The following is a 27,524-nucleotide window of genomic DNA, read 5'->3' as shown; positions in this document are numbered from 1 at the left end:
TGAGTTTTCTTTTTACTCTAAACATTAAGACATACGGTATGAAAGCATCTTCATCTTCCTCACCCAGTCACTGATTCTATATGTACCATATGTCACTGAAAAGCTTGTAAACATCACACCTACTCAACATGTGATACCTTTGGTATCCCCGTCTGTTCTCTTACACATGTCAAGCTACAACAAAAAAAAAAAAAAAAAAAAGGTAGAAAACTGGAGGCTGTTGAGTTTGTTCAATAATTAGACATCTGCTTCTCAAATGTGCCACATTAAAGTACAGAAACAACACAGCAGGAAAATGATATGAGAAATATTTCTTATTTAGGTGGACAGCCAGTGAGATGAGTGATGGAATACGGCTTACAGCAGGAGTATAACAACAAAACAGACAACCGAGGTTACCATGGCATTCTTCCTTGGGTTGTCTCTACATTGTGTGGAGGAAGAAAAACATCCATAAAGCTTTTACACTGTGTACAATGAGCTCTTTAAGATACAATTAGGACACTATGTTTTATTCTCATTATGTGCAAGGTACAACTTTATGGCAGAAATTACAATATAAACACAGCATGTGCGCTTCGTAGTTGAAATAATCAGGGTTTACAGATACTGTCAGGCATATCCACCTCCAGAATCAGGCTGTTCATCTCAGTTTCAGGGCAGTGGGGTAAAAGGTCGACTGCCTTCTCGCACAATTTACAACATCTTCCTCTTCTCAAACTCCTACAGAGATGGACAAGAGAGGGAAAGAAGGAAGACACCACGTGAAATGAAGTGAGATAGAAGTGAATGATTTATTCATGCAAAATTCACAGTCTCTGTTTTGATCATGTGTATCAGATCTGCCATTGAGGCGGGGGAGAAACAGAGGCGGCTGGAGCTCTGGAAAGCCTGTTGTTCTGTTTTTTTTTTTTTTTTTTCCTGGAGAGTGCAAATCGCTGTCAGTAAGTTCCAGTTGTCAGCATTAAAACAGCTCACTTCCTGTGATTGATCGAGGCTGCACATCTGCAAAAAAAAAACCCTGATTTATGCGAGGTTACAGTGGCTATGTTTATCGGCACGGTCCGACCATGTGACTAAAAATGAGAAAGCATTATGTTAGCCATTAAAAAGGATGTAGCTATTTACATATTCAATTTGGGGAATATCACACAAACCGCAGGGTGATAGAATATGTCGTTCCCCAAGAATTTTCCATTCCACAGGGGGAAAGTAACTTAATGCAAATGTCATTTATCAGGTCTGCAGAACACACAAGCACTCATGCACATGTTGGCCCATTCCTCTGCGGCTTGTGGATACCTGAAGGTCTACTGCCACCTAGAGGAGGAAATATTTTCATGTTTCTGGCTTGCTCGAGAGGCAACCTTGGCCTCTTTAACCTTAACTTTCTGGGAAGGACGAAACGAATGAGGAGGAATTTTGGGTGGAGGGGAGATTTTTGCTTTACAGATGAGGCGGCGTAAAAGAGGGAGTGGCACGGGGCTTTTTTAATTAAAGCTGTCGAGGAAATAAGAGGACAAAAAAAAGGAGTAATGGGATGGAAAGAGTGACGAGACAGAGGGAGGAGGAGGGTGTGTGTGACATAAGCAGACAGATGCTAAGCTGGTCCGAGGTAACAGACAGTAACTCAAGGGTACACGACAGGAATCACAGCACCAAGGTAAACGCAGAGCTGTTTGTGACAGAGAGGGGTAAAAAAAAAAACTTTTTGTCTGAGACTGACTCAGATGCCTGACAAGTCGAGTCAAGAGGAAGAGCGGTGGAAGTGAAATGAGGAAAGTAGAGGTTGCCACTCAAAAGGGACAGGTGAAAATATGTCTGGATAGAAACTGAGGAGAGCGAGGAAAAAACATGACGTGAAAGAAAAGTCAGACATTTACAAGCTGGCAGTGACAACAGCTTTAACACACCTGGGGCCAGATGTATGAGGGGCGCAGGCATCATAAATACACTCAGCCTTCACCTCTTTGAATTTATTGCACAAACAAAATCTTGAGATTAAATGCATTCGGCTCCTGTTTGCCTGCACACATCTCAACACATGTGCACACACGCTTCACTGTGAATATTGAGCAGGGTGGGATAATGCTATCTGCTGGTGCGATTAGGAGTTTCAAATATTTTGTAAACAAGTAAAAGGTCATAATTATTCTACCTCGCATATGAATTAAGTCCTTCTCAGATAAACTCGAGTTTTCAGATATCTTGTCCTTGCACCAGTGGCACTGAAAATTCCTTTGGTTATCAGTGCAAGTTCAGCATATGATATTTTTTCTCAACACAGTATTTGTCATTTTCATTGTTAAAGGCCCTGAAATCACATTTTCACGATCGATATCTTATGTCCTACATAAGTCAAATTTCTTTGCCGAAGTTAAATAGTTTTGGTTGTTTCACTTGAGAGATTTTTGTATTTGTGTTTTTGTCCTGGCTTCTCTCACTATTATAAGTGGGCAAGGTTTTAACAAGGTTCGTATAGACAAATCAAATTCAAGGACTTTCAAGTACCCTTTCAAGCACTTACTTTTATTTTAAAGGATGAAATTGTTTTCTTCACAACCATGTGTTGCAAGAGAATTGTGCAATTTGGTAAATGGAGCAAACATGCCACCAGGACCTGAAATTAGCCTATCCTTAATTCACTGGTTAAATTATGCAGGCATGTGGGTGGTGGAGGACAAAAAAAGCAGAAAAAGAGCTCCCTGTACCCAACAAACTCAAAAAATCTATTTAAGATCAACTATTAGCAGTCACACACACAGGTGCTTATTTCCTGTCAAATTACAGCAAAAAAAAAAAACCCCGGTGTGATTGTTCACTGGCGAATAAAACATCCTGGTGCCAAACACTTACTGTTTTTTACTGTTGTTTTGTGATCGGTGCTTGGAGCTGATACGGCATTTACGGCATTAGGAACTAATTACAAACGCAGTCGTTCTTGGCTTCTGTATTTAAAACATGTCTAATACCTTTCATGAAATGATTTTTCATTGTCTTCTCTTCTTTTATATTTAAGTACTTTTTTAAAAAACAAGTTAAACAAATGTCTGTTTTTCAAGGTATTCCAGGACTTAAATTTCAGAATGTCAAATTCAAGTACTTCAAGCAGTTTAAGCGCCCTGTATGAACACTGCCTTAATTGAGTCAGTTTTAAAATAGATTTTCGAATTCTTTTATTGGCATTGAAATCACCCAGCACCTGAATACCTGTCGGACATACTCCTGACTTACGCTCCTCTGAGATCGCCATGGTCCCCTGACGCTGGCCTTTTGACTGTTTCCTGCCTGGGTGCGTACAAAGTACTATGGGGAGGCAGCATTTCGTGTGTATGGGTCTTGCCTCTGTCTGCCAGAAGAGCTGAGGGCATCACAATCAGAGTATACCTTCAAAAGGAAGCTTAAAACCTACCATTTTTGTCTTAATCTTGATTGAATTTTATTCTTTCAAAAATGTATGTTAATTTTCAATCGGCCCCCTATAATTCCAATATGAACTTCTCATAATATTGCTTTTCACCCACTGTATTACTGTTTATCATTGTATTTACTGTTATGTTGTATTTGAATTGCTGTGTTAAGAACCATTGTAATTTTGCATGATAGGCACTATATAAATGAAACTAAAGTTGAGTTGAAAAACATTTGTAAAGCTAGAAGACAAAATGTGCAAAAGAAGAAATTTTGCATTGGCAGAGCTTATTGAAAATACAATGTTTCAGTTGTGGATTTTCATCAGACATCAAATTCGCACAATGAAACGACAATTTCATTATAATAGAAACATAGGCTGCAATAACCGATCAAAATGAGAGCTAAACCACAAACACCTGAGATTAATAACAGATAAAAGAAAACTCAAAATGAGAAACAACACAGTATATTTAAATATGCATAAAATAAGCAAACTTGTTATATTTGGTAAGATTATGTTTAACCTATTGAGCTCTGGCAGAAACAATTTGTAATTGTTTGCTAGCGTAGGTTGTTCTGTCACCGTTGTGTCAGTTTTCAGCTTTCCCTGTTTGAATGAGGAATACAGACCACTGCCGCCTGCTGAGTTATCTACTTACAGGCAGGCGCAGACTGACGTGCTAGTTGGCCGTCAGCTGTGCTTTTTGCGTTGTGTTCAACTTTTGGGCCAAGACACAGGTGACATGAGGCAACTTTGGGCCTTTAACGTTATAAAGATATTTCTGGTTTACATATGAAACATAATCTGGTTTGACTGTTCTCACCCGAACACCTCGTTCTTGTCCTGGCACTTTACTCGTTAAAAAGTACTTATTTTGCATTTCCCTGTGCCCAAAGTCCAGATGGAAACATATTTATAAAAACTTTGCACTTGCACTTTAATCTTTGTGCCTGTCTACCAGGTGTGCATTAGAAAGATTAAGGAAAAAAAAAACACGATCCGAGGTACAATTATTATTTTGTCAAAAGGCTAGAAGTGGAAATGCTAGAAATTAAACAAGGCAGTGATGGAAGCACAGGAAAGCTGCATCCTGTTTACGCTATTATAGGGTTGACAGAGTGCATGTAATTATTATTATGATCAATAGTGTGCGAGTGTGCTGATGCCATTTTGACAACAAAAACATCTTCAGCAGGGGTTTGTTCAATAGGATGACATACTTCTCAGGGGTAAGAGTCTTTTGAGTTTTCTGAAAACTCATCAAAATGTAACATCCGTCTTTTGGATTCTAAATGCATCAAACAGCCACTTGAAACACCAAAAGAAAATATGATGCGTGTATCCACTTCAGCAGATACAAGTTTCCACCACTTGTGTCTCAAGAAGTTGAGTGACAGCAGACATGCTCTCTGCCGCCCCGAGCAGCCGAGACCGCGGGGAGTCGTCATTGTTTCTGCCCACACCTGAAGCAATTATGCCTACTTGCTTCTATAACTTCGATTACCGCAGTCAATGAGATTAACAGAGATGTATGAACACAATGTGCGGCAAAATGAGCAACCACAACGCACGTTTTTCATCATTACACACAATGATTATGAATTAAACTTTGGGGGGAAAAAAAGCGTGTGTAAATCTATATCGGCGTGCAGTAGTGCCGGCAGTGGTAATGAAGGCATAAGATGATGAATGGGTGTAATACATGCTTTCACTTTTTATACATCTTGTTAACAAAGCTTCCCCAGAGATAAATTGAAATAAAAAGGCAGCGGTGCCAAGTCAGCCACTGTCAACACACGTTTATTAATTTCTGCCCTTCTTTACGGCATATTAAAAGTTCAATCTTAAACCCTGCGACTCCCAGAAAAAAAAATTAATTCTTCTTCCCTGTAAACTCTTTCACATTTGTAACTGCTCAGGGATGAAAGATGGTGCTTCAAAAAGACAAGAATAACAAGATACTTTGCTCTGAAGCCAAAAGAGAAGTATTATTACTGCATTATTACCATCGGATTATATTATGACAGCTCTGAGTAGGTCCCTTTTTCATCTGTATAATGGTAACGTAACATGAATACATTTTCTTTATAATAATTTGCATCAATTTCAGCAGTTCTGAGGAAAACAACAAAAGTTATATCAGGCTATTTGTACGAATCTTTAACAATTTTCGGGCCAAGGACCCCTTCGCTGAAAGAGAGACGGAGCAGGGATCTCCAACTACATAAACATACACTGAATATGTATAAATTGCATCGCATATTAAAAAAGCCAGATGGAGAATGTCAGGCAGGATCATATCAGCCTCAGGCTGCAGTCCTGACCTGTATCTGCTTTTCAGGTAGGTGAGGGAGGAAAGCCCCACGGACACAAAGATGAGTTGTATCAAAAGGCAAAATATATTAGTATTATATCAATGTATATTTTCAGACATATTTTGATTTTTAAAATGAACAGAAAACAATAAAAAAATAATTTATCAAACAAGCATGTGGTGCCCAAACCTACAGTAACTCTGAGGACCCCCCTCAGGGACTCCCAGGGACTATAAGCGAGTGATAACTGTAACCAATCTTTTTTCTTTTTCTTTATGAACGTTATCTCTGGATTAATTTAATCGCTTACAGGGCACTGAGTGAACTCTACCTGGTAGCGCTGTGCGTACACCAAAGCGTTGTTTCTCTGAGGCCAGTGATATTTTTCTTATTCTTTGCAATGTGAGCAATATTTTTGTACACAATGCTGCAAACGCCAAACAGTGTGATGAGGCGCTGAGAGTTGGCCTTTTGGCATTTTTTTTTCTGGTCGCCAAGTTGATAAAATGCTGCACTGTTACGTTCTACCCAACCGCCAAATCAAAGCAAAGGAAGGGCGGATCAACCCCCACATCTTACATGTACAAAAGCTGATCATTAACAGTGAAGGAGAAATGAAGACTGCTGGCCAGTAAGAACAGCAGGTCCACACTTTCTCTGTACGAGCTGCAGCCCTTCCTTTATCGACAGCAAGTAATCTACTTTTTGCCATCATTTTTACTTGTGCAACTATTCAGTATCATAGCAACCAGACACAACCACAGCATCATAGCTGAAAAAATGTGCTTTCTTGCGCTCCCTGATTGGTGTTTTTCAGAGAGGTGCCTGGCGTTTTCGGCCGATTAAAAAAACACTTCCACGAACACATAGCCTTATGAAAATAACACCAACAATAAGACCTATTAGAATTTGGTGACCAAACGGTGTGAGCCCTATGAAATAGAAATATTCAACTATGATTCTGAGTTCAAGTGCAGTATCACTATTCATGATTTCTATTCTTTTGGCCTCCGTATACAGCAAAACCCGGCTGGAACAACAGACTCACCTTGAAAATAGTGCTGCCCAGCTGGGCAGGCGACATGCTGACAACAACTCCTGCTGACTGGAGGGCTGCAATCTTCTCTTTGGCTCCGCCCTTTCCACCAGCGATGATGGCGCCGGCGTGGCCCATCCTACGGCCGGGAGGAGCAGTTAGCCCCGCGATGAAGGACACCACGGGCTTTGAATTAGCACCCTGTACATAGGAGAGGGGAAGAAGAAAAAATATGAGCTTAAAATTGAGTTTTAAAAAAAGAGAGAATATGCCAAAGGGAAAGTGGGAGGATGTGAGTGCAATCGGCAGGGCAACAAAATGGCTGAGGAGGAAGGAAGGTAGCAGAGCAAGAGAGAGGGGTGTGTGTGAAAACAGAGAGAATTAGCTTTCTGCACCTGCATTTTATTCATTCATTAGAAATTAAACACCCCATGTCCTCCGATTACAGAGCCCCCGTGATAACAGGCTTGTCTAAGCAGCCATCTCTGTCTCAGCCTGCATTATTAAAACAAAGGGTCAATCAAGCCATTTAATTGCATGGGTTGGTGTATGACCAGATAGGGTCTCAGGCTCCTGCCATTTCATATCATCTCATTTCTGAGATGGTAATTAGTCATGCAGGCACTGATTAGCTCAGCGCCTGTCTATGCTGCTTGCTCACTGATGGATGTTACATTCAACTGTTAAGATCATTTCCAAGGTGAAGAGAGCTAATATTTCATCTTCAGCAATAACATCATAAGCAACGGGGACGGAGTGTGTGTGTGTGTGTGTGTGTGCAGCTAATATTTCATACTTAGGAATAACAACATAATTGTAGAGGACGGCTTTGTGTGCGCGCGCACACACACACACACACACACACACACACACACACACACACACACACACACACACACACACACACACACACACACACACACACACACACACACACACACACACACACACACACACACACACACACACACACACACACACACACACACACGGTCCTGTGCTTTCAACGGAGGCTCATCTGGCAGACTGCTTTCAGAGAGCAAACGTGGCGTGTTCGACAGCCAAAGCAATACAGCGAGGTCCTTCAAAGACACCCACTTCCACTGCAGTTTCAGCTCCAAAATTTCAGACCTTACACTGGCAGGGACGAGACGGCAATCGCTAATATGAACTGGAGATGACTTTAAATAATTGAGACTAGCAGGACGTACTGTGCGTCAGCCAGGGAACTGTTGAGGACCTTGGATGGAAATGTGCCGCAGCTAATGAGACATTAACACTTGCACATTTAAGGGGGAAATGAAGAGAGAAGGAATATCACTTTAAAAGCACTCTAAATATGTTACAAGCATCTGTTCTGTGCGTTGAAAAGTGTAAGCACAAAACAAATTAGCAGCGAAACCCCACTCGGTATTCAAAAGTCGAATCACGTTCTGAATAAACAAACCACCCTCGTGTGAATCAAGTCCTAAATCTACCTCAAACGAAAGGGGTTTAATTACTCTATTAATCCCTGCCTCCCTTGATACTAAGTACTAACAATGCATACAGGGAGGGGAGTTATGCTATCATTCACTTTGCCCATCTTTTGTCTTCCACTGTTTGCGGTTCAGATATATTACCTTAATTATGAGAGCAATAGGGTGGTTCCCCCACCTCTGTGTGCCAACATGACGGGAGGAGGGCTTTGTTTTATAATAACAAAACAGCATTGCTCCTAGGTGAGGAATTGTATTCAAGCTTAAAAAAGCCAAACGGAAATAATTACATGCTGCTGTAAACATGACAGGTAGGCATGAATGAAACTGGCACATGGAGCTAACCAACACTTTTCTAAACCTTCCTCCAGACTGCAACCTGCGCTCCTTCTCAGTGTTGTTTTCACAGAATTACAAGGGGTTTAGCTAAGCTCAGTGGAGACAGGCTGGGCTAAAAATCAAGAGGCTGAAATAGAGAAAAATTCAGTAAACCCCCACGGTGGCTTAGGTGCCAAATACTCCGACCTACTTGATATGCATGAAGCACATTGTAATATGGTTATTCTGTGTAAAACCTATTTCTGACTTCAGAAAGCCTGTGCAACTCTGGCGATGATAGGCAGACCTTTGATACAGGTGACTTTTAAGACCATATTATGTTGGCAGGTATCGCAGACACTGATGAAGACTGAACCCTGAAATATGCCCTGCATCATAAAATCTGACAGCAGAGTCTGGTGGGAAGTATGGGGTTGTTTTCTTGATTTTTACAGAATTAAGGCGTCGGCAGATAAACAGTCTGCAGTGACTCAACTGAGCACTGACGGATACAGAAATCAATATTCCTTCACCTTTTGGTATAATGCGTCATTCTCAAATAGGAGCTCAATACATTTAATGTTGTGTGACACAAATCAATCATGACACTGGACCTTCAATTTCACAGAGCAATCTGAACTTAATGTGCCCAGTGTGGAGGATTTTGTCAAGTTAATGTGAAATGCAGGGTCTTAAAAAACAACTATTTTTCATTTAACTTCTTACTATCAGTGATGGCATCCTGTTGTACATGAACACAATTTGTCTGTCAAAGTGTTGTGTATTTCACATGAGGCATTTCTGTCTTTCAGAGCTCTTCACTCCGGTTTGAAGTCGGCGGGGTTTCAGTTAGAAAAAAGTGAGGTCAAGTACTTTTGAGGACTCATCAGGATTCATGACATAGCCTGATGACCAGATTTAAATTGAATTTGTCTAGCACACAAAAAACATTTTGGTTTTTGCACTTATCCTGAAAAAAAAAACATATTCCTACTATTCCGCTTCCATGGCTAATAAATATTGATATTCCACTGATATTACTATTTACATGCAGTCGTGTATACTCCGATTAACATGCCCTAATATGACGTTTATGTCACTGTTCCATATGGACAGAGCTAAGACGCCAGATGAAGAAGGATTATGTTGAAGTTTTCGATCTTGCCCACAAAGCTCTGATTGGTCTGTTGTTCAGCTGACCAGCGAAAACAGCCTTCAACAGACACAACACCAGACCCATTCAAAAATCACTTGACAAATGAGAGGTCTTCAGAGGTCTGACACCAGTTATTTGCTGCTGATGAAGCAAATAAGATGCTTTTTTGAAAGTTAAACTCTATAAATGACATTTAAGATTGTTTGTTACATTCCCCTATAAGTGAAAGTCTGATGAGCTTCAGGCTCTGTTGGCCTCAAGTCTAGCTCCTCTTCCCCTCTCTAGTGCCACTGAATCTGGGGACCTGCACCCAGTCAGTCCGACTGGGGTATAAAAAGGCTGAGGAGCTGCTCTTCTAGTCCTTGTGCTGCCTGTCCTGTACATGTATTGGTGTGCTATCCTGTCAGAATTCAAACCATAGCTCTTCTTTTGTAGCCTCGTCAAATTGAGGTAGCAATACTGTTGTTTTTACTTGCTCTACGTGCTCTTACCTGTTTTCATCTTAACCTTTAAGTTTATTGCCAGGAAGCCCTGTATAGGGAGAGCTGCCAATTTTATTACAACCTTTTCCTTTTTCCCTGTGTTGTCAAGGAGTTAGGTTTAGGACTGTAGCTTTTTGTTTTTGGATAGCTTAGTCAGCTTACTTAGGGCCAGTTTGTTACTTTGGCTGGGGCTCTTCCTGATGCTTTCTGCGTGCTTCTGGCAATATAGGTTAAGATACACCACTTGACTCTTCATTTTCCTCAATTGGATTTATGTTAGTCCCCTCTACCCTAGACCAACTTGAAGTCGTCACCTGATTTAATAAGGCAACAAAGACAGACTTCAGGGGCTTAAAACACCCAATCACATCATTCTTCAGCAATGTGTATATCAATAATGCAATACAAGGTGATGATATTGATTTAAACTACTTACGATTCAGAAATTTATCTTTCCCCATTCATCCTTTAAAAGCAGAGTAAAGTGCTCCATCATGCATGAGTATGCAACATGTTGAAAGATTTCTCTAGCCCATTCAAAGCAATAAATTCAAGTCAAAGGTAACATGCAGTTTATACAACAGATCAATGTGGCATCTCATAAAGAAGCTCCTGAATTGCTAAATATTCTCAACCATCAGAGAGTAGAAAAATCTATCATCAACCTCAGGTCTTCACTTTTTTGTAGTAGTTATTTATTCTGTCTGAGCTCACCTGCTGCTTCTTTCCAGCAACACTCTGCTTCACATTAATAAAAAAAATCACATACTGGAGCTGCCCTCTGTTAGTGTATTGGCACACAAATTTAAATGTATTTAAATCAAGTAAAGTTTGGGCCAAAGAAAAAAAGTGTCTCCAGCCTTTTTTTTGCTCTTCTCTTCTCTATTAAGGTCCAAGTGAACCATTTTATGTACCATGTTGTACACAGTTGACTTTCAACAGAAGATCTGCAGCTTACTCCCACGCTCCGCTGGGCTTTTTCATGCACGTGTTTCATTTGAACTGTCCCTCGCTGTCAACAGTCTGGGTGAGTGGGTGAGGGGTGTTTGTACTTTATTTGTTGAGAGAGAGAAGTTATTCTCCTGAGACGCCAGCGGGAGATTTGCATGCATTAGAGAAGCCGAGGGCAAATCAAATCCATTTCTCAGCTCAAGAGCACCCAAAGAGCGCGCACATGCACAGAAACAAACACGTGCACGCTGACAAAATTAAGAGATTAAAAGTCATCTGCAGGGAGCAAAATTCCAAGTACAGGCCTGCTGAAGTTCAAAATGACAATTACAAGTTCGCAGCCACTTGGCTACATAAGCCAATAATCAGCATACTGCTCTTTATTATATGTAGGCATTGGAAAGGTTTACTGCTCGTCAACATGGCAGATTTCTGAAACATGCCCTGTGAATCATACCTTCATCCCATCTGTCACTCTTTATCTTTATCACACGGACACAGAGAAGTAAGAGAGACAGCCTGAGGCTGTGATCAAAGAGAAAGGACACTTTGTTCCAGACATAATGATGATTTCCACTGTTCACTACAGCTGATGGATTCCAAAGGGCATGACTAAGAGTTAATTCAGGGAGGATAAGTTTTACATGAACAGATAAGATCTGCAAAGGTGAAGCCCTGTATCAGAGGATGGTACAAGGAGAGTGAGGTAAAATAATAGGTGTACAGTGTGTGATTTTCTTACAGAGTTGTGCTGTTTAAGGTACTCGGCTGCATTCTCCTCAGCATTGCCTCCGATTTCTCCAATAAGGATGATGCCCTCTGTCTTGGGATCCTGCAGGAACACCTCCAGACAATCTATGAAGTTTGTACCGTTGAATGGATCCCCGCCAATACCTTACAGGAGACAAAGCAAACAGTTCTTGTATACTGAAGACTCTGGGTGGATAATTCATGTGAATATTTGAGCATCACATGGCTGTTCAGACAGAGAGTGGAATAAGAAGCAGGTGGAACCGAGCTTTCTGTCAATACAGTCTGATAAAAAGCACTTTGTTCACAGGTCTTCACTGGGGCTGCCAGAATTTGCACTGCCTGAGATGGTTCATGTGAGCACAGTAAATGTTTCTTGTTAGGTTTAGCATGATGAGACATCTTTTGCAACATACATTACAGGGATAGTTTGGTTTTTTTGATTTGGGGCTGTGTGAGGTGTTTATCCAAAGTAAGTGTATTACATACAGTAGATGTCAGTTTGCACGACCTCAGTTTGGAGAAGCAGGCTGGATTACTGACTAAGAAGCTAAGCAATGTACTGCTATTTAAGGGGGACTGCAGCAAAACTGTTTTTAGCTACCTAAAAAAAAAGTCATCACACCTATGTACAGAGTATACACTTTAGGCTATGTTTAGAATACCCTGACTACTTTACATTGTCATTACCTTCAGTTCTCATTGGAAAATCTGTTCAGTCTGTTATCTGGATCTCTTGTCTATCAAATCCAGACAGCATTGAGTAAAACAGTGATTTAACATCACTAAATACAGGAGCTGCTGGTGTACCGCTGCCTCAATGGTTAAGTTAGTTTGTATTATTATGTAACTTTGTTGTTTTTGGTTTGACTCACCAAAATAACAGAATTACACAAACTAACTATCTTGTCAAGGCAGTGGTAGAAGAGCAAACTAAAATGACCTAAATTTTGTTAATAGAGTCTGGTTGCTGTGACAAAAACATAGATGGGGAAATTAAGCTTCCCCATCCAAAAGGGCTGCATTATGGAAATGTGAAGTAGTGGCAATAATCTAATATAGTGCGCACTTAAACTGTTTTTTTTTTTGAGACCTTGTTTAGGTGACTAAAAATGCTATGCTGCCTCTGTCAAAAGCAGTATACTGCTTAGCTTTAGTGACTGCACATCTGCCTGCTTCTCCAAACTAAGGGCGTGCAGACCGACATCTAATGTATGTATGTTACAAAGTTGTATGTTATACACTGGCTATGGATAAGTACCTCATCCAACCAAAATCTAAAAGATCCAAGCTATGCCTTTAAGTGACTTCAAGAAGAATTCTATTTAATTAATGTATTATCATTACTTTTAACATATTTTGCTACTGAGAGATGTATTTTCTTTGCTAAAGCACTCTAAACATCTTCAATAATAACCGAAGGAAAATATGTGTCTTTTAAGCTGCTAAATGCTCCCGTTGTTCATCAGCTAGCTGCTAATGGTGTGCATCTTGTGTTCGATGTGGAGCAGGTAGTGTGCAGTGAGCTTTAAGAGCTTTTTCATTTTATACCAGCTGCCTGCTGTGTATGGAAACAAAAGCGGCAAAGAAAACAGAGACACAAAATGACACAAAATGACCTCAATGTGACAAAAAGACTACTACAAAAGGGACACAAAGCCACAAAAAGATGCATTACAACTACAAAGAAATGCAAAACAAGGACACAAAAAGAGGCTACACACCTATAGAGCGTGTCTTGATTCTATGTGGGAGAGGTGAGGGGCCCTTTTGCATTTCTGTTCGCAGGGGCCTATTGTTTGATAATCTGCCCCTCATCCAAACTGTGCTGAGGGGAACTGCAGAGTGGGGTGATCATTCTCTGTAGGTTTGTCACTACAGGTGACCCCTTTGTTAATATAAAACTATAGCTATTTTAAATTGGGTGTCTAACGGAGCAACGTGCAGAAAGTGTAGATGAACAAAACTTTTTCTTTAAAATAATCGGAGCAGCATTTTTCAATTTTACTTCAAAGTCACTTTAAAAGTTTGTTTAATTTTTTATCAGTCCCCGTCCACCTTTACCTCTCATTGTAGTTTAATGACACCTTTCTTTTCATATCCTCAGAACATGACTCACTAAGCTCTTCCAAATCACAAGGGTCCAATAATCATTTGCAAAAATAATTTCCACAAAAAAATGATACAAGGATCTATAAAAGCTTGGACAAACCTCCCCAAGATAAATCCTCACAGACAAAGCGTCACCCAGATTTATATTCTGACCATTAAAAAACCTGGCAACACCAAGAAAAATGAATACTAATCAAAGAGAAGCACATTACCAGCAACAAGGATGACAGAGATGTTAAATATTGTATTAACTGTAATTTGCTGTAGCCCCTAGGTCACACTCAGACTTAAGGAGTCACAAGCAGAACTACCAATAAACCTCTTTAATGAACTCTGCAATATTTAATACTGTTGCAGCACTGGCTTTATGAAGTCTGGCTAGAGGACACTCCATAATTAAAATGTCTAAATAATAATGAAGCCAAGTTGTTTTTCAGTTAATTTCAGTGTCCACAAGCTTTTTATCAAAGATCTTCTGGTGGTAGAGAAGCTGGCCAAAGGAATCTGTTTTTGTAAAAAAGTCAATCTTTATATTCACAGTGTTGCCAGGAAGTAATATGTGTGCTGGGTATAATGGTATTAATGGTATCATTACAGTACGTCTAGATGATTTGATGGAATTAAATGCCTGATTGTCCCAGTATGGACAGCTGCATCAACAGCAGACATGAAATGAGCTTTTAAATAATCATTTCTCTAAGAATGCAGCGTTTCCTACACGGCTGAAATATACTTATGGTGGTAGCCGGCAGAAAAGGCCAGCACAAAATGGTCCACTAAATATGGCAAACAAAAATACATGTGACCGTTCACACATTTATTTGATTTATTGAATATTTCTATTAATTTCAGAAATATCACATAATGCTCTTTTCCTGGCACATGTAGAGTTGATCTTTATCATGATTTTGTCTCTATCTGTCTCATTTTGTGTGTGTGTATAAAATATGTTAAATATGTTAAATAATTAGAATAATATTTCTTTTTAAAAATGTAATAATTAAAAAAACACAATAACTAGAAGCAGTAATACTAGGGTCCTCCGAGGTATTGCAGGGAGTTTTTTTCCCAGAGATTACAATATGTTTTAAAATAAATATTAACATAAAACCAATACAATATCAGCAAAGATACGTAGATCTGCCAATGTGTGTAAAAAAAAGAAAAAACAAAAAAATTTAATTTACTTTTCATAACATTTGATAGGCTGTTACCTACGAATCCTTGTCAAATTAATCCATGATGTATAAATATATGAATCTGCCAATAATTATTTGTATAGCTTAGTGCTGTATGCACTATTTAGAGTTATATTTATCCATAGCACTGTAGGCTGCTCTACACTTTATTGTACGCCCACTTTAATATGCAAATCATTTTTATATATGTAGCAGGGGGTCCCTGCTCCATCTCTCTTTCAGTTAAGAGGTCCTTGGCCTGAAAAACATTGAAGACCTGTTTACTAAGCTACGATATTTCTTATAAAAACAGAGGATGGGAAAATTTTGAAATTCCATCATATGGGCGGATAAGAAATTTGAGGCTCTGAGATTGCAAGTAAGTGTTGTGTGACCAACTCTGTTTCCCTTATGTGTTTTCCATGACCTATATCTGAACCAACCACGGCAGAGAGCTCTACCAGAATGATGATTTTAACTGGTTGTAAACACTTTTTGACAGGGAAACAGGCTTTGACAACACCGGTGCTTCAGGGCGCTACTGCCACAGCAACATTAAAGGAACAAACAGCAAACAGGTGTGGAAAGAGAAGAGTGAAAGGGAGAAACGTGTCGCAAAATATAGCCCCAGAAAAGTCTGTGTGTGGGAATTGGGTTGCAATGGTATGAGATTTTCATGGTTTAATAATTGTCTCATGGTAAAGAATTGTTATTATTATCAGTAACGATGACGAAGAAGGGGTCTTTTTGGTTGAACTAACGTTTTATTGTTATGATTGAAAACTGAAACCATTCTTTAATGTGTAGACAGTCTTTTGCTGTTTTTTGTCTCTTTCTTTTTTATGTTTATGTTTATGTTTACATTACCAGTCAATTACCTAATCTTCACACCACGATATACCTTAAAACCAGTATACCTCTGCAACCCTGTGTGGTAAACACTGGAATGACAATGAGTAGCAACACAAGATTGATGAGTGAACTAATTAAGATAATTAGAAAATGGAAACGCTGTTCTTTATAAAATCCCAGTCTCAGGTTGGGCTATAAACTGCGTGTGTTGCAAATCAACTGGGAAATTAGTAAATAACAGAAACAAGGTGGTGAATTCAAATAGGGAGGAAAAGTAAAGTAAAAACAGGATGATAAGAGGATGGAAATTTCCACAACTGAACTTGTGAACTGCAGTCATTACTGTATTACCTGCAATTTATACAGAGCCTGGTATGCAACGACTCAGTTTTAAAAGATCGAGCTGCTTCAGGAAATCAATCTTCTCAAAAGAGATCATGAATTGAAAGACAAGAAGCAGCTAAAAAGCATGTATGAAATCAATGCTCTATGAATGCCTTTGCTTCTTGAGGATATTCATGGAATACTTTACAGCGAGGTCTATCAGTTTTGTACCTCTTTGTCTCATGTGATAATGTGATATAGAACCACAGGAGATGAAACGCACTTTAAGATTTTCAGGACAAAGAGATTTGAAAGTAGGCAGACAAAGCTTCCACTTGTGTCTGAGCCACTCGATCATCCGTTCAATCTCAATGGTGCCCTTCAAAGATGGCAGCAACTTCAATGCTCAGATCTGACAGGAATATTTTTTGCAATGATCAGAAAGTTGTTAAGTGCTTTTTCAATACGAAGTGTCTGAACCATTCACTGGAACGCATCAGTGGCTGATGGGTTTTAGTGCAAGGTGAAATTTAGCTCATTTACATTCGCTTTTTCTATGAACAACAGCCATTTACGACAGCCATTTTTTAGTACATTTGTGCTGTATGTAGAATCCAAAATTAATAATTTTTCGACTCACCACCAAAAATAACAGTAGCAAGCTTCAGACCAAGTTTATTTCTACCAGCCAAAACATGTGTATTGAGTATGACTTTAATTACTTAAAAATGCTGCTGTAAAACAACTTGGAAATGATCACAGAGGTACTTGGGGAATCTGCCAATGTAAAAATGATTAAGATATTGTCATGATTTTAGCATGTTATTATGAAAAATGCTGTAGCTAAAAAAAAAAAAAGAGATTTATATATGTGTTTTAACAAAGAAAACAACATACACAGTTTTTTACTATGTGACAGTTTTGGTACAAACATTTACCTGCCAGTGTGGCAAATAACCTTCAGAGATTTACTCGCAAAACAGAAAATCTACCTCATTTGGCACTTAGTTGGTTTTGGTTTTGGACCGGAGCTGTACGATATGAGGAAAATATGCGATGTGTGGCAACATGGTTGAATAACGTGATAATGGTATTACTTGCAATAAATAAACAGACATTAAAGTACTCAGTCCATACAGTCCAACATATGTTCATTAAAAAAACTGAATACTGAAAGCAACAAAAAAGGCAACAATAAAAAAAGAATAGTTACAATTTATAGTGCAAATTTTCTTCTGATACTCCAAACTACATACAAAAAGTCCCTGAGTGCAATATTTCAGTCTTTTATCGCTCAAGCTGACGCTGCACTGATGATAAAAAAGAACAATGTATTGTGAAGCCCTATTGATCATTGTCTCTTCTCATGTCTTATAACTCAGGTCTTCAGTCTTACCAACATTCTCAATCAGGCTAGTATTAAATATGAGGACGTAATGTTGACTGTTGGTGTAAAGTGACCATCCCGTCTTCAAGCCAAATGTTACACATACTTAAAAAATAAAATCTCCCGTTAGTCTCTGATCAATTTCCTCAGCATTCTCTTCCAACACTCATAAAGTGATACACTGTATTGGGATTCATTTGTTCTTTAGTCTCAGCTAATTGCTTGTTTTAATATCGTCTGGATATAAAATTAAGAGCCGTGTTAAGAGTGTGAGCTAGATTTTAATTCAATATCACAGATCATTGGTCACCTACCAACACAGAGTGACTGGCCCAGGCCGACTTGTGTAGTTTGGTGCACAGCTTCGTATGTCAGGGTACCCGATCTAGACACAATGCCTGGGAAAAAAAAAAAAGGTAATTTTTTCGTGAAATCCCGGCTGAAAAACTGCTCCAATCAAGGGTGATAAAATAATATAATATGCAGCTGTCATCTTCTGTCCAACACTGACTGAATTGTTTCATCATGACAGTAAAAAGAGAAGAAATGGCAGCTCTGTAACAGCTGTTCTCTGTATGCTTTGGGAATGATGGCAGTCAATTTACTATAAAAACAGACTTCCTGTAAAGGTTCACTGGTCAACAGCAGCAAACACTGTTTATCAAGCTGTCAACAACAAAAGCTCAATCTAGGATTTAAGTACAGTGTTTAATGTTTGATTACGGAAAAAAGGTGTTAGTATGACTTTTTTTCCTTTTTTGTTCCAATTACACTTCTGACATTTAAATATTGCACCTCCCTCAGGATTTCTGTTCATAGATACAAACATTTAAACTGATATTCAGCAAATATTCTTAAAATAATAATCTGCCCACAAAATGTCAACCTGTATATCAGTTACTCAATGCATGTTTCCTTGAATTTGCGAAGGAAACTTTTTTCTCACATAACTTCAGGGTGAAAGGAGAATCTAAAGGTGAACTGAAATAAATGTGGACCAAGATTAACAACAGCAAAACTTTATCAAAACACCTTCATATAAACTCTCGCACAACCTGTACAGTCGGCTATAATTCAAGTCGCACTTAGTCTCACACATGCATTTTCACTAAATCCTTAATATATAAAACTGAGATGAGTCAAGCGCTTTATACTCTCTTCAAAGCCAGACTCAAGAACCAAGGATTTTTTTTCGGTGGCAAAATGCAATGTGTTTGGCAAGAACTAAACATATAAGGAGTTTTTAAACGAATGTTATGATTAAGTTTTACCATTTTTAAATGTGAGCCCTGATTACTGTAATTTCTCTTTCGGATTCTTTGTTCACCGTGGAGCACGCAAGGAAAAAACAAAACTGTTTTCTTCACAAATTTAAGGTATCACACGGTGAGTAATTGATATACAAATGATTATTATGTGGGTGAAGTATTCCTTCAAATAAAATAACCCTTAGCACTTAAACAACTTATATTGCAATGTATTAACTAAATGCTCAAAGATCCAAACAAATCATTTAAACTGTTTGATTTTTAAAAAATTCATGTACAAATCAGATAATCTCACCAATTCTTCCTTTCTTGTGAATATGGCCTGGCATGATCCCAATCTTGCACTCTCCAGGCTGCAGAAAAGATAAATTTACAAATTTAATCACATTTAAAAAACATTTACATTGACATACACGGATATCAGTACGTTTTTTTAACTTTACTCCTTCTACTCTATATCACTGAAAATGCTGTATTACCAGTTCCCCAACTTTCAACTTAATTTTTTTCTTTACTCTAGAAAAGCTTTTCTCTGTGGAACACATTCATTAAATATTAAGCTTTTTTCCTACGCCATAAGCTCACTTTAACTAAACCAGAACAAATTCAATGAATATTCACTGCACAAATTCTCAGGAGTGAGGATAGCTACTTTAAGTTTACTTTGTCAAAATGCAAATTTTTACTTTGAAATCAATCAAAAAACTGGAATATTCAACCCAAATAACTGATATTACTTATTACTACCAAAAACACAAACAAAAATAAAACACAACAATAGTATAAGTAGTATAAGTGTGCTCCTTTAAAGTTGCCTTGCATTCAATGTTTAAAAACTAACAGAATATTAATGCATTAAATATGAATTATTACTGGATCCTTGAGAGGGAGACTGTTCTTTCAGCGCTCTGAGCCAAAAATAAATAAATAAAGCACATGCATTAGTATACTCTGTGTGTATGTGTGTGTGTGTGTGTCCTTACATTGATGACTCCTGGGCAGTTGGGGCCAATGAGGCGGGTGGCGCTCTGGCGCAGCAGCTTATGTTTGACTCTCACCATGTCCTGCTGTGGGATGCCCTCAGTGATGCACACCACCAAGGGGATCTCGGCGTCAATGGCCTCAATGATGGCAGCCGCCGCGAATGGTGGAGGCACATAAATCACAGTGGCGTCTGCCCCTGTGCCCTCCTTAGCCTGAGGCAAGGAATAAAGGTAATGGTGGAACACTAAAACTGAAAAGTTATGAAATAGTGCCACCTAATGTTTCTCTAAAATGCATCTATAAAACCTTCACAGGATATTGTCAGCAAATCTGTTAGATCCATATCACTGATTTCAGCTTCAATATATGTATGATATATTTTAAAAAAGGGACAACTAAGAAGGATAAAGAGTCATACATACCTCCTTGACTGAATTGAAGACAGGCAGGCCGAGGTGTGTCTTACCACCCTTTCCGGGGGAAACACCTCCAACTAACTGGGAGCCATAGTCGAGAGACTGCTGACTGTGAAACGTTCCCTGCAAGGAAAGAGGAGACAGTGTGTATACGAGTGTGTAATGAAGTGAGGTACAGCCACTTTCTGTAGCGTCAACCTTGAGATATCATTACAGACAGAGAGGAAGGTGGAAATATGCTGCCATCCAGGATTAATCACCTGTGCCGCTGAGTAAAAGGATGGATACAGGAGTGAGGCAGGGCTCTTCTAAGGGATTCAGCGACTGGTAAATATATTCGATGAGAGGAAATCGAAATGTTCTTGACAGATAAATAATGATGTAAGCTTAGTTTAATCTCCTCGTGGAATATTTGAAAAACAAATCAAAAGTGTCTCTGGATATTCTCCAACACTGACTCTAAAATATCTCCCAAGACAGATAGTTTACAAAAATACTTCACATACTGTCACTGTATAGGAAACCTGTCATGGCCACCAGAGCTGAAAGATTTCATTCCTGACATTCATGAGGTCCATTCATTCACTTCAACCCAAACAGACACACAATTCATAACTTTACATTGAAGACGTTTTTCTCGATTTTATCTAATCCACAAAAGATCCCCATAGAAAACATGCACAACTTATATTGCCATAATTAAACTGACATTAATAAAACAAATTCGAACATACATCTAATGCTGTACTTTTGAGGAGATATAGACCTTAAAACTGTGATGTGGTCGGAATCACAAATGAATCAACTACACAGCCTGACCATTACTGGATTACAATTTAAACTCGTGACAACACATTGAGTAGGGTCCTGATGGGTATGCAAATTGGTAGTAGTATTTGGTTTTGTTCAAAAATGCCAAATTGTAATTTTATGGCTTATTGTTGTTTTGAAAGCCATTAAACAAATGGCTAATGTAAACTAGCACTTTGGGCCAAACAGGGTTGTGGTACTATGACACTTAAAGGAATGACTTGAAAATGGGCTTTTGGGACAATTTTTTACCTCTATAATTGAAACCTGAAATCATTTCTTTAAATTAAAATGACTCAAATTAATATAATACTTTTTTTTCATAACCATGTACATGTTATGATAACTGTCACTTTTCATAACATTATGATTTTGATCAAGCTATATTGTAAATACACACAAATGAAACATCAATAAATGACATAAAATGAAAGAATACTGTTATTTTGTTGCCTCTTTTTCTCATGATAAATATTGTTAAACTGAGGAAACTATTCTCTTTCCTGCTATGTGACCCCGGAGGGGCTCAGTAAGATGCTTTTAAGCTTATTTTATACTAATAATAATAAAAAACACAAATATTTTGGCAATTCTGTTTTGCAATTTCTTGTAACTTCTAGCTTTGTATTTAACTTTATAGTGGAGTGTACTATGTTAACCTCTTTTATCTAACAAACACACCAGAGGGCAAATGAGTACCAACTCAGGCTATGCAGCCAATCTTTTTTTTAAAACCCAAAGAAAACAAATCTGTCAGGCATATGGGGAAATAATATATTATTTAAAAAACAGATACAAAATATTTCAAATATTTTCATTTTAATGGAGAAGTGCAGCCATAAAAAACCCAAAAACAACAACATAAGACTCTAAGTTGAGCAAGAAATTGCATTATTGACCATATAAATTTGCAAAGTTTCTTCAAAATGTAACTTAAGGTTTGAATATTTAACATTAAGCTTCACTGACAAGCTGATAAAGAATATGACGGGGGTGAAATAAGATGAGTTTTCCACCTTTAAAACTACTTTAGGGGAAAAAGGTGGGAATTGGATGTTATGAGGTTAATATGCATAGGTGAAGAGAGGACACTGTTACTGGTAATCTCTGCCAACTGTTATTACTTGGCGTCGATCGGGTTCTGTGTTTGGTACAAATATCACCATCAGGCCTCATTTGAAAAGAAAACAAACAAGATAAAGCAGCAATTATACTAAAGGGAGTACATCACATTTTAGGAGGTAAAATCTTGTGACTGAATCTCAGTTGTGCTTTCCAAGAAAATTAGTGCATCAAGGCGGTGTAAATTGATTTTCTGCTGAACAAATCCCAGAAGTCGTAGTCTGTTAATTATTACTGAAGATGCAGAAACAATGTAGATAAAGAGGCAAAGGGTCATAACCACAAGTGCAAATAAATGACCTTCATACAGAAATTACAACCAGCCTATTAAGGGGAATTAGAAGCTATGAATCAGCATTTTCCCCCAAATTGGAAAATATTCCTTCACCTTCTGCTAACTTTGCTGTTTTTGCCAGTCATTATTATCGCAAATGTTGGGACAATAAATTTGAAAAATCACTTGCTTATCAAGCCAGAAAGACACGACAATGTGCACTCAATAGCACTTGCTTCATTTCTCATCCCTTTCTAATTACCCGGAGTGTTCACTGGAACTATATTTAACAACCTTTTATTATGTTGAAGAGAAAATGGGAGATGAAAAATGGAATGTGTGTAAGGACATAGGGAGGATATAAATCTGTAAAGTCCACATTTCTGGCTTGTTGAACACACTTGCCAAGATTTTTTTATTCCTCTTGACTCAACACAGTTCAAAGTGAATCATCTGAGCTTTTTCATGCTCTTGAAAAATAACTGGAAGGATCAACAATCTGCCAAATATGTTACTGAAACAATGACTAAGGGTGGTAACAGGGGAAAAAAATAATGTCAAAGTAAAATTCAATTTCCAAAGAAAAAAAAACAAGCTGAAACAAAAACAGTAAAAAATTTGTAAAAGAAACTACTCTCTCAACAATTATACTATACAACAGTGAAATACACTGAGTATCAACTGATGCAAGGACATCTTTCAGCATGGATAATGCTTCAAATTTCAAGAAAGTGAAAGAAAAAAAAATTCTGCTCTTCAAAACTCTTTAAATTGTAGGGCAATGCAGGAATTGCCCTTTCAGTTCCCTCATCTGAACGTAAATGGGTTTTTGAATGAACTGAATGAAAAGCGTAAGATATTTCCATGTTTTGCTCTATCGCAGGGAACGCATCAGTATTCCCTACTCACTTTTTAAGATGATGTTGAAAAAAGTTTGTATCTTTCACGTTTGTTTGCTACAAAGCTCAGTTGCTGCAATAATCCCAAATTCCATGAGCGATTGGTTGAAAGAGTCTAAGACGAAGATGAATCCTGAGTTGGTCAACAACAACAACTAAAAAACCCTGCAGCACTCTGTAGTTGATATTTATGTAATAATTGCAGTGTTATTCTATTTTTCTCTATTGCCATTCTACTAATGGTACTTATGTCTTTTGGTATGAATAAAATCCATCACAAGTTTGTATGCCATAAGAGGGACAAAAAGTCCCACAGCAATTTGTTTCAGCTGTAAAAGAGTCCTGCCTGAGTTACACAGGTATTGACCAGGACATTTTGTTGCTATTCCTGATGCAGCAGATAAGTTAACCTTTTCTTAATTGAGAGTCTAATAATAAAGGGTTCTGTATGTTGTACCAATTTGAAAGACTGAGACAAATGTATGACTGTGGCATATATTAATAAAATAACTTTGACTTGAATGTCTTAAATTATAGAATTTAGTAAATGTGACAGGTACACCACAGTGGAAACTAACTATAAAGATATTAAGTGGTGACAGAAGTTATAAACTTTTATGATCTCTTCTCTCTGGTGATCTTAGTCAAACAGAATGGCTTTGACACAAAGAATAAGGTATTATGTGTTACTGTGTGTGTGTGTCTAGTAAGGAAAATCTGGGATTTCACAACAAAATTACAGTAACCCAATGTGATGTGGAGTAATAATAAAAAGTTGTGTTGTCAGTACAGACCTGCTTCCCTGTGAAACCTTGGCAGATGACCTTCGTGTTCTTGCTGATGTAGAGGTTTTGTCTTGTTCCTGTATAACAGTGTCTGACTGCGCTCTGCTGCACTGAATGGAGAAAGAGAAAGGAGTCTTTCTTAGCTGTGTTCTTAACATGCATATGAAACTTTTTTTGCATTAAAAAAATGTGGAAATGAAAAAGATTTCATTTAAAAATGGTGTGGAGGTGAGGAAAACTTCACAAAATCCATTTTTTCCAACAACAAAGCCTCCTTCTTTTCACTGAGAAAAAAGAGTTACAATAACAAGTGTCTATTTACTTTTCTTCTGAGACTTTAAACTCAGAAATGTTTTGGCAATGATCTCTTTGCTCCTGCAATCACCTTTTATTGTTGCTGAGCAACAATTTCAGCCTTTATTCAAACCTGACAGAGGACTTTTACTGCACCTTAGTTTTCCAAGATGTGCTATGAATATTTTCATAATTAGAAATGGTTGCTTATGCTATGAAGTTTTTATGACATCAACTGAAGGAAATGTAGGATAATGCTGTCAATTTCAAGACTATGTTACCAGCACATCTTGTATACTATACTTTTATACTATAAGCTAAAATTGCATGTTAACTACAAGCATTTTAAACTATATTTTGGAAGTGGAATAACAGTGCTTCACTACACTTAATACAATTGATATTACATCAAATGATTTCATGCAGTTGTAGGGACAAAGCTCACAGACAGTTATCATCCAGCTCTGCAATATTTACATTATTTTAGCTCAACGTTTTGTCTTTCCAGCTCGCACATTTACTGCATGGTTCAGTTTAGTCCCACAGCTCTTATCATCTCTGTTTCCAGCAGCTACAGACAGTTGTTTTCAAATCTCAGGTTTGCACACACTGCAGTGAGGAGCGATTCAGGTCAAAGTGCAAGTGAAGAGGCTCTGTCAAGTTTTATTCTACTGTGAGGCAACTCATAAGACAAAGACCAAAGTTGCTCTTTAACAAAGTTACCCTGCATGTAAAAGTAGCAACATGTACACAATCAATACCAAACAATACACACCTTCACCTGGAGGTACTGCAGAAATAGTTAATATAGTTAGACAGATGTCTCAACTGAGCATTCAGTAGGGTTTCATAGGTGTTAAATCATAGCTGTTTCTCTATATGTCTTGAATTCTGTTTATTTGCATATATGTTTTAATGTTTACATTCAAGTAAATACAGAAATCCTCCTAATATTCTCCTTTTAAACTCATGTTAGTACACAAATATATTAACAGTTTAAAAACAAACAAATTCAAGTTTTATAGCATGGTGTACAAAGCTTTAATCACCATGTTAATTGCTTAAGTAAAAAAAAAATATATGTGTGTGTGTATGAACAAGATGACTGGATGAACTACTGTGAATCAACAAAAAGTAATGACATTTTTGAAAATAAATTAATGGTTTATGGAATTTATTAAGCAACAAGGTTACACATTTGCTGGCTGCTGCTGCTCAGATATCATCCAGAGTGCTGGGAAATTGAGGTGGCTTTTTATCACTAATTTCTGAAAACTGAGAAAATAACTTTTAATTGCAACCTTGGACTTCTTAAAGAAGACTTAATTCAGATTTTAATCAATAAACATAATAAATGACAGTGTGACCTCCATGCGCGCTACACTACAACTGACTGTGTCTCTTCAGTGGACTAGTGTGACAAACAGATGATCTGAAAGCTTAACCTAATTAATTCCATTTATCAGGTTAACAGGTTTCCCTCATAGGTTCAACACTGCACGAATGAGCATCATCAACCAAAAGATGCCTGCTTAACAAAATAAAAGATAAAGAAAGGCAAAAACAAACAACAAACAAAACACCTTAATAACTGACAGTGATCTCTGTGTGGGTTTGAGGCTTGTGTCTCGATTTTGCTCTCAAATATTTGACAGTTTTGCACTTTTGAGTTTTACTGTGGGGAATAAAAACAGACTTTTGTGACTAGGTTAACCTTAATTAGCATTATTGACCCTCATTGAACTTTGGTTTGCTGTCAGAAACAACTTATCAATGACCCTGAGCAAAGTTCAGCTGCTCAGTGTCTCAGTGTCCTTGCAATGTGACAGCTACAAAACTACGGATATGTTTAAATCATTAAGCAAACTGAAGTCTTGCCAGTGAATTGTTTAAATAAATTGAAGTGTCAGATATGTAAAAATATTCAGAGGTGTAACACTGAGCGTGTAGACTGCAGACACACTGAATCGGACAGCTAATTTAGCTGCCTCCAATCACTGCTGGGTGACAAATAACATCAGCTGTTGTAAAAAGAACAATCTCATAACAGAAAGGAGACACTACATTGAGTCGAGAGGACATGCAAGGTCAAAGATCGATACTTGCTCTGGCCCGAGAGCAGGCAGGCAGGCAGGCAGGGGGTTAAACTTAGAGTTCATCTTGGCGTTAGCGAAAAGCTGGCTAGTTAGCAGGTTGGCTAACTGTCAGTGAACTACAACAACATAAACGGCTAATGTGGCTAACTAGCCTGGGAGCTAACGGACAGCCAAACAAGGGGAGCTTAGAGCCTGCCAAGCTTAGCTAATGCACAGCAAAGAGCCTACGAGTGAACTTCTGTTGCAGAAACATTGCTGTCAAACACTTCAGGTGTTTCAAACAGGAATTTACTAAAAAATACTTACAAAGCAGCCTGGCAAACAACCTGCTGTGAGACATGTTCGGTCATTCACCAATGACACCGGAGGCTGAGGACCCGACACACGGATCTTAGCTGACTACATATATCCCCGTCAAATATTGTTGTTTAAACCAGCTTGAAAACATTTTCCATTTCTACTATAGAGTTCAGGATTTTCCTACTTATTTAAAATCATCCGCCGGTAGTTTCATTTATGAGCTGTGAATATAGTGCTTAAAACAGATACTGACATGAAAGAAGTTACAGGCAAAATAGTAGGCTGCTTAGATTCGCAATGTTTTCTGGGTAGAGTAGTTCTCTTCAGAGCTCTTGATAGAAGCCTTATCAGCCACCAGCACTGGAGGGCGCATCAACCAAATGGATAATTTTAGTCACCTTGGTTGCCCTTGGCTAAAAATTAAAAGTTTGTTTACTACATTTTCCAGTTTTCCCACACACTTAAAAAACTGCCCTGCTGAGTGAGTTTCTGTTTATTTTAAGATAATTTTTTGGGGGGGGG

At 38.1% G+C, this 27,524-nt stretch overlaps 1 protein-coding gene across 1 annotated transcript; it reads right to left on the bottom strand.

Annotated features, from left to right (window-relative positions):
* Positions 1 to 296: 296 nt before the first annotated feature.
* On the bottom strand, positions 297 to 27,161 carry suclg1 (succinate-CoA ligase GDP/ADP-forming subunit alph). The gene is made up of 9 exons (XM_042485845.2): positions 27,009 to 27,161; positions 24,322 to 24,422; positions 20,429 to 20,545; positions 20,006 to 20,218; positions 19,318 to 19,375; positions 18,069 to 18,152; positions 11,894 to 12,045; positions 6,779 to 6,967; positions 297 to 723 (listed from the first exon to the last, which is right to left on the bottom strand). The coding sequence occupies exons 1-9, from the start codon at positions 27,040 to 27,042 to the stop codon at positions 697 to 699; spliced, it is 975 nt and encodes a 324-aa protein (XP_042341779.1). The 5' UTR covers positions 27,043 to 27,161; the 3' UTR covers positions 297 to 696.
* Positions 27,162 to 27,524: the final 363 nt, after the last annotated feature.

The sequence above is a fragment of the Plectropomus leopardus genome, chromosome 3 (assembly GCF_026936395.1).
Source record: "Plectropomus leopardus strain MGB_pleo_1.0 chromosome 3, ASM2693639v1, whole genome shotgun sequence".
NCBI lineage: Eukaryota > Metazoa > Chordata > Actinopteri > Perciformes > Serranidae > Plectropomus > Plectropomus leopardus.
Note: the sequence above shows the minus strand (reverse complement) of the source record. Positions and strands in the feature narration are given on the sequence as shown.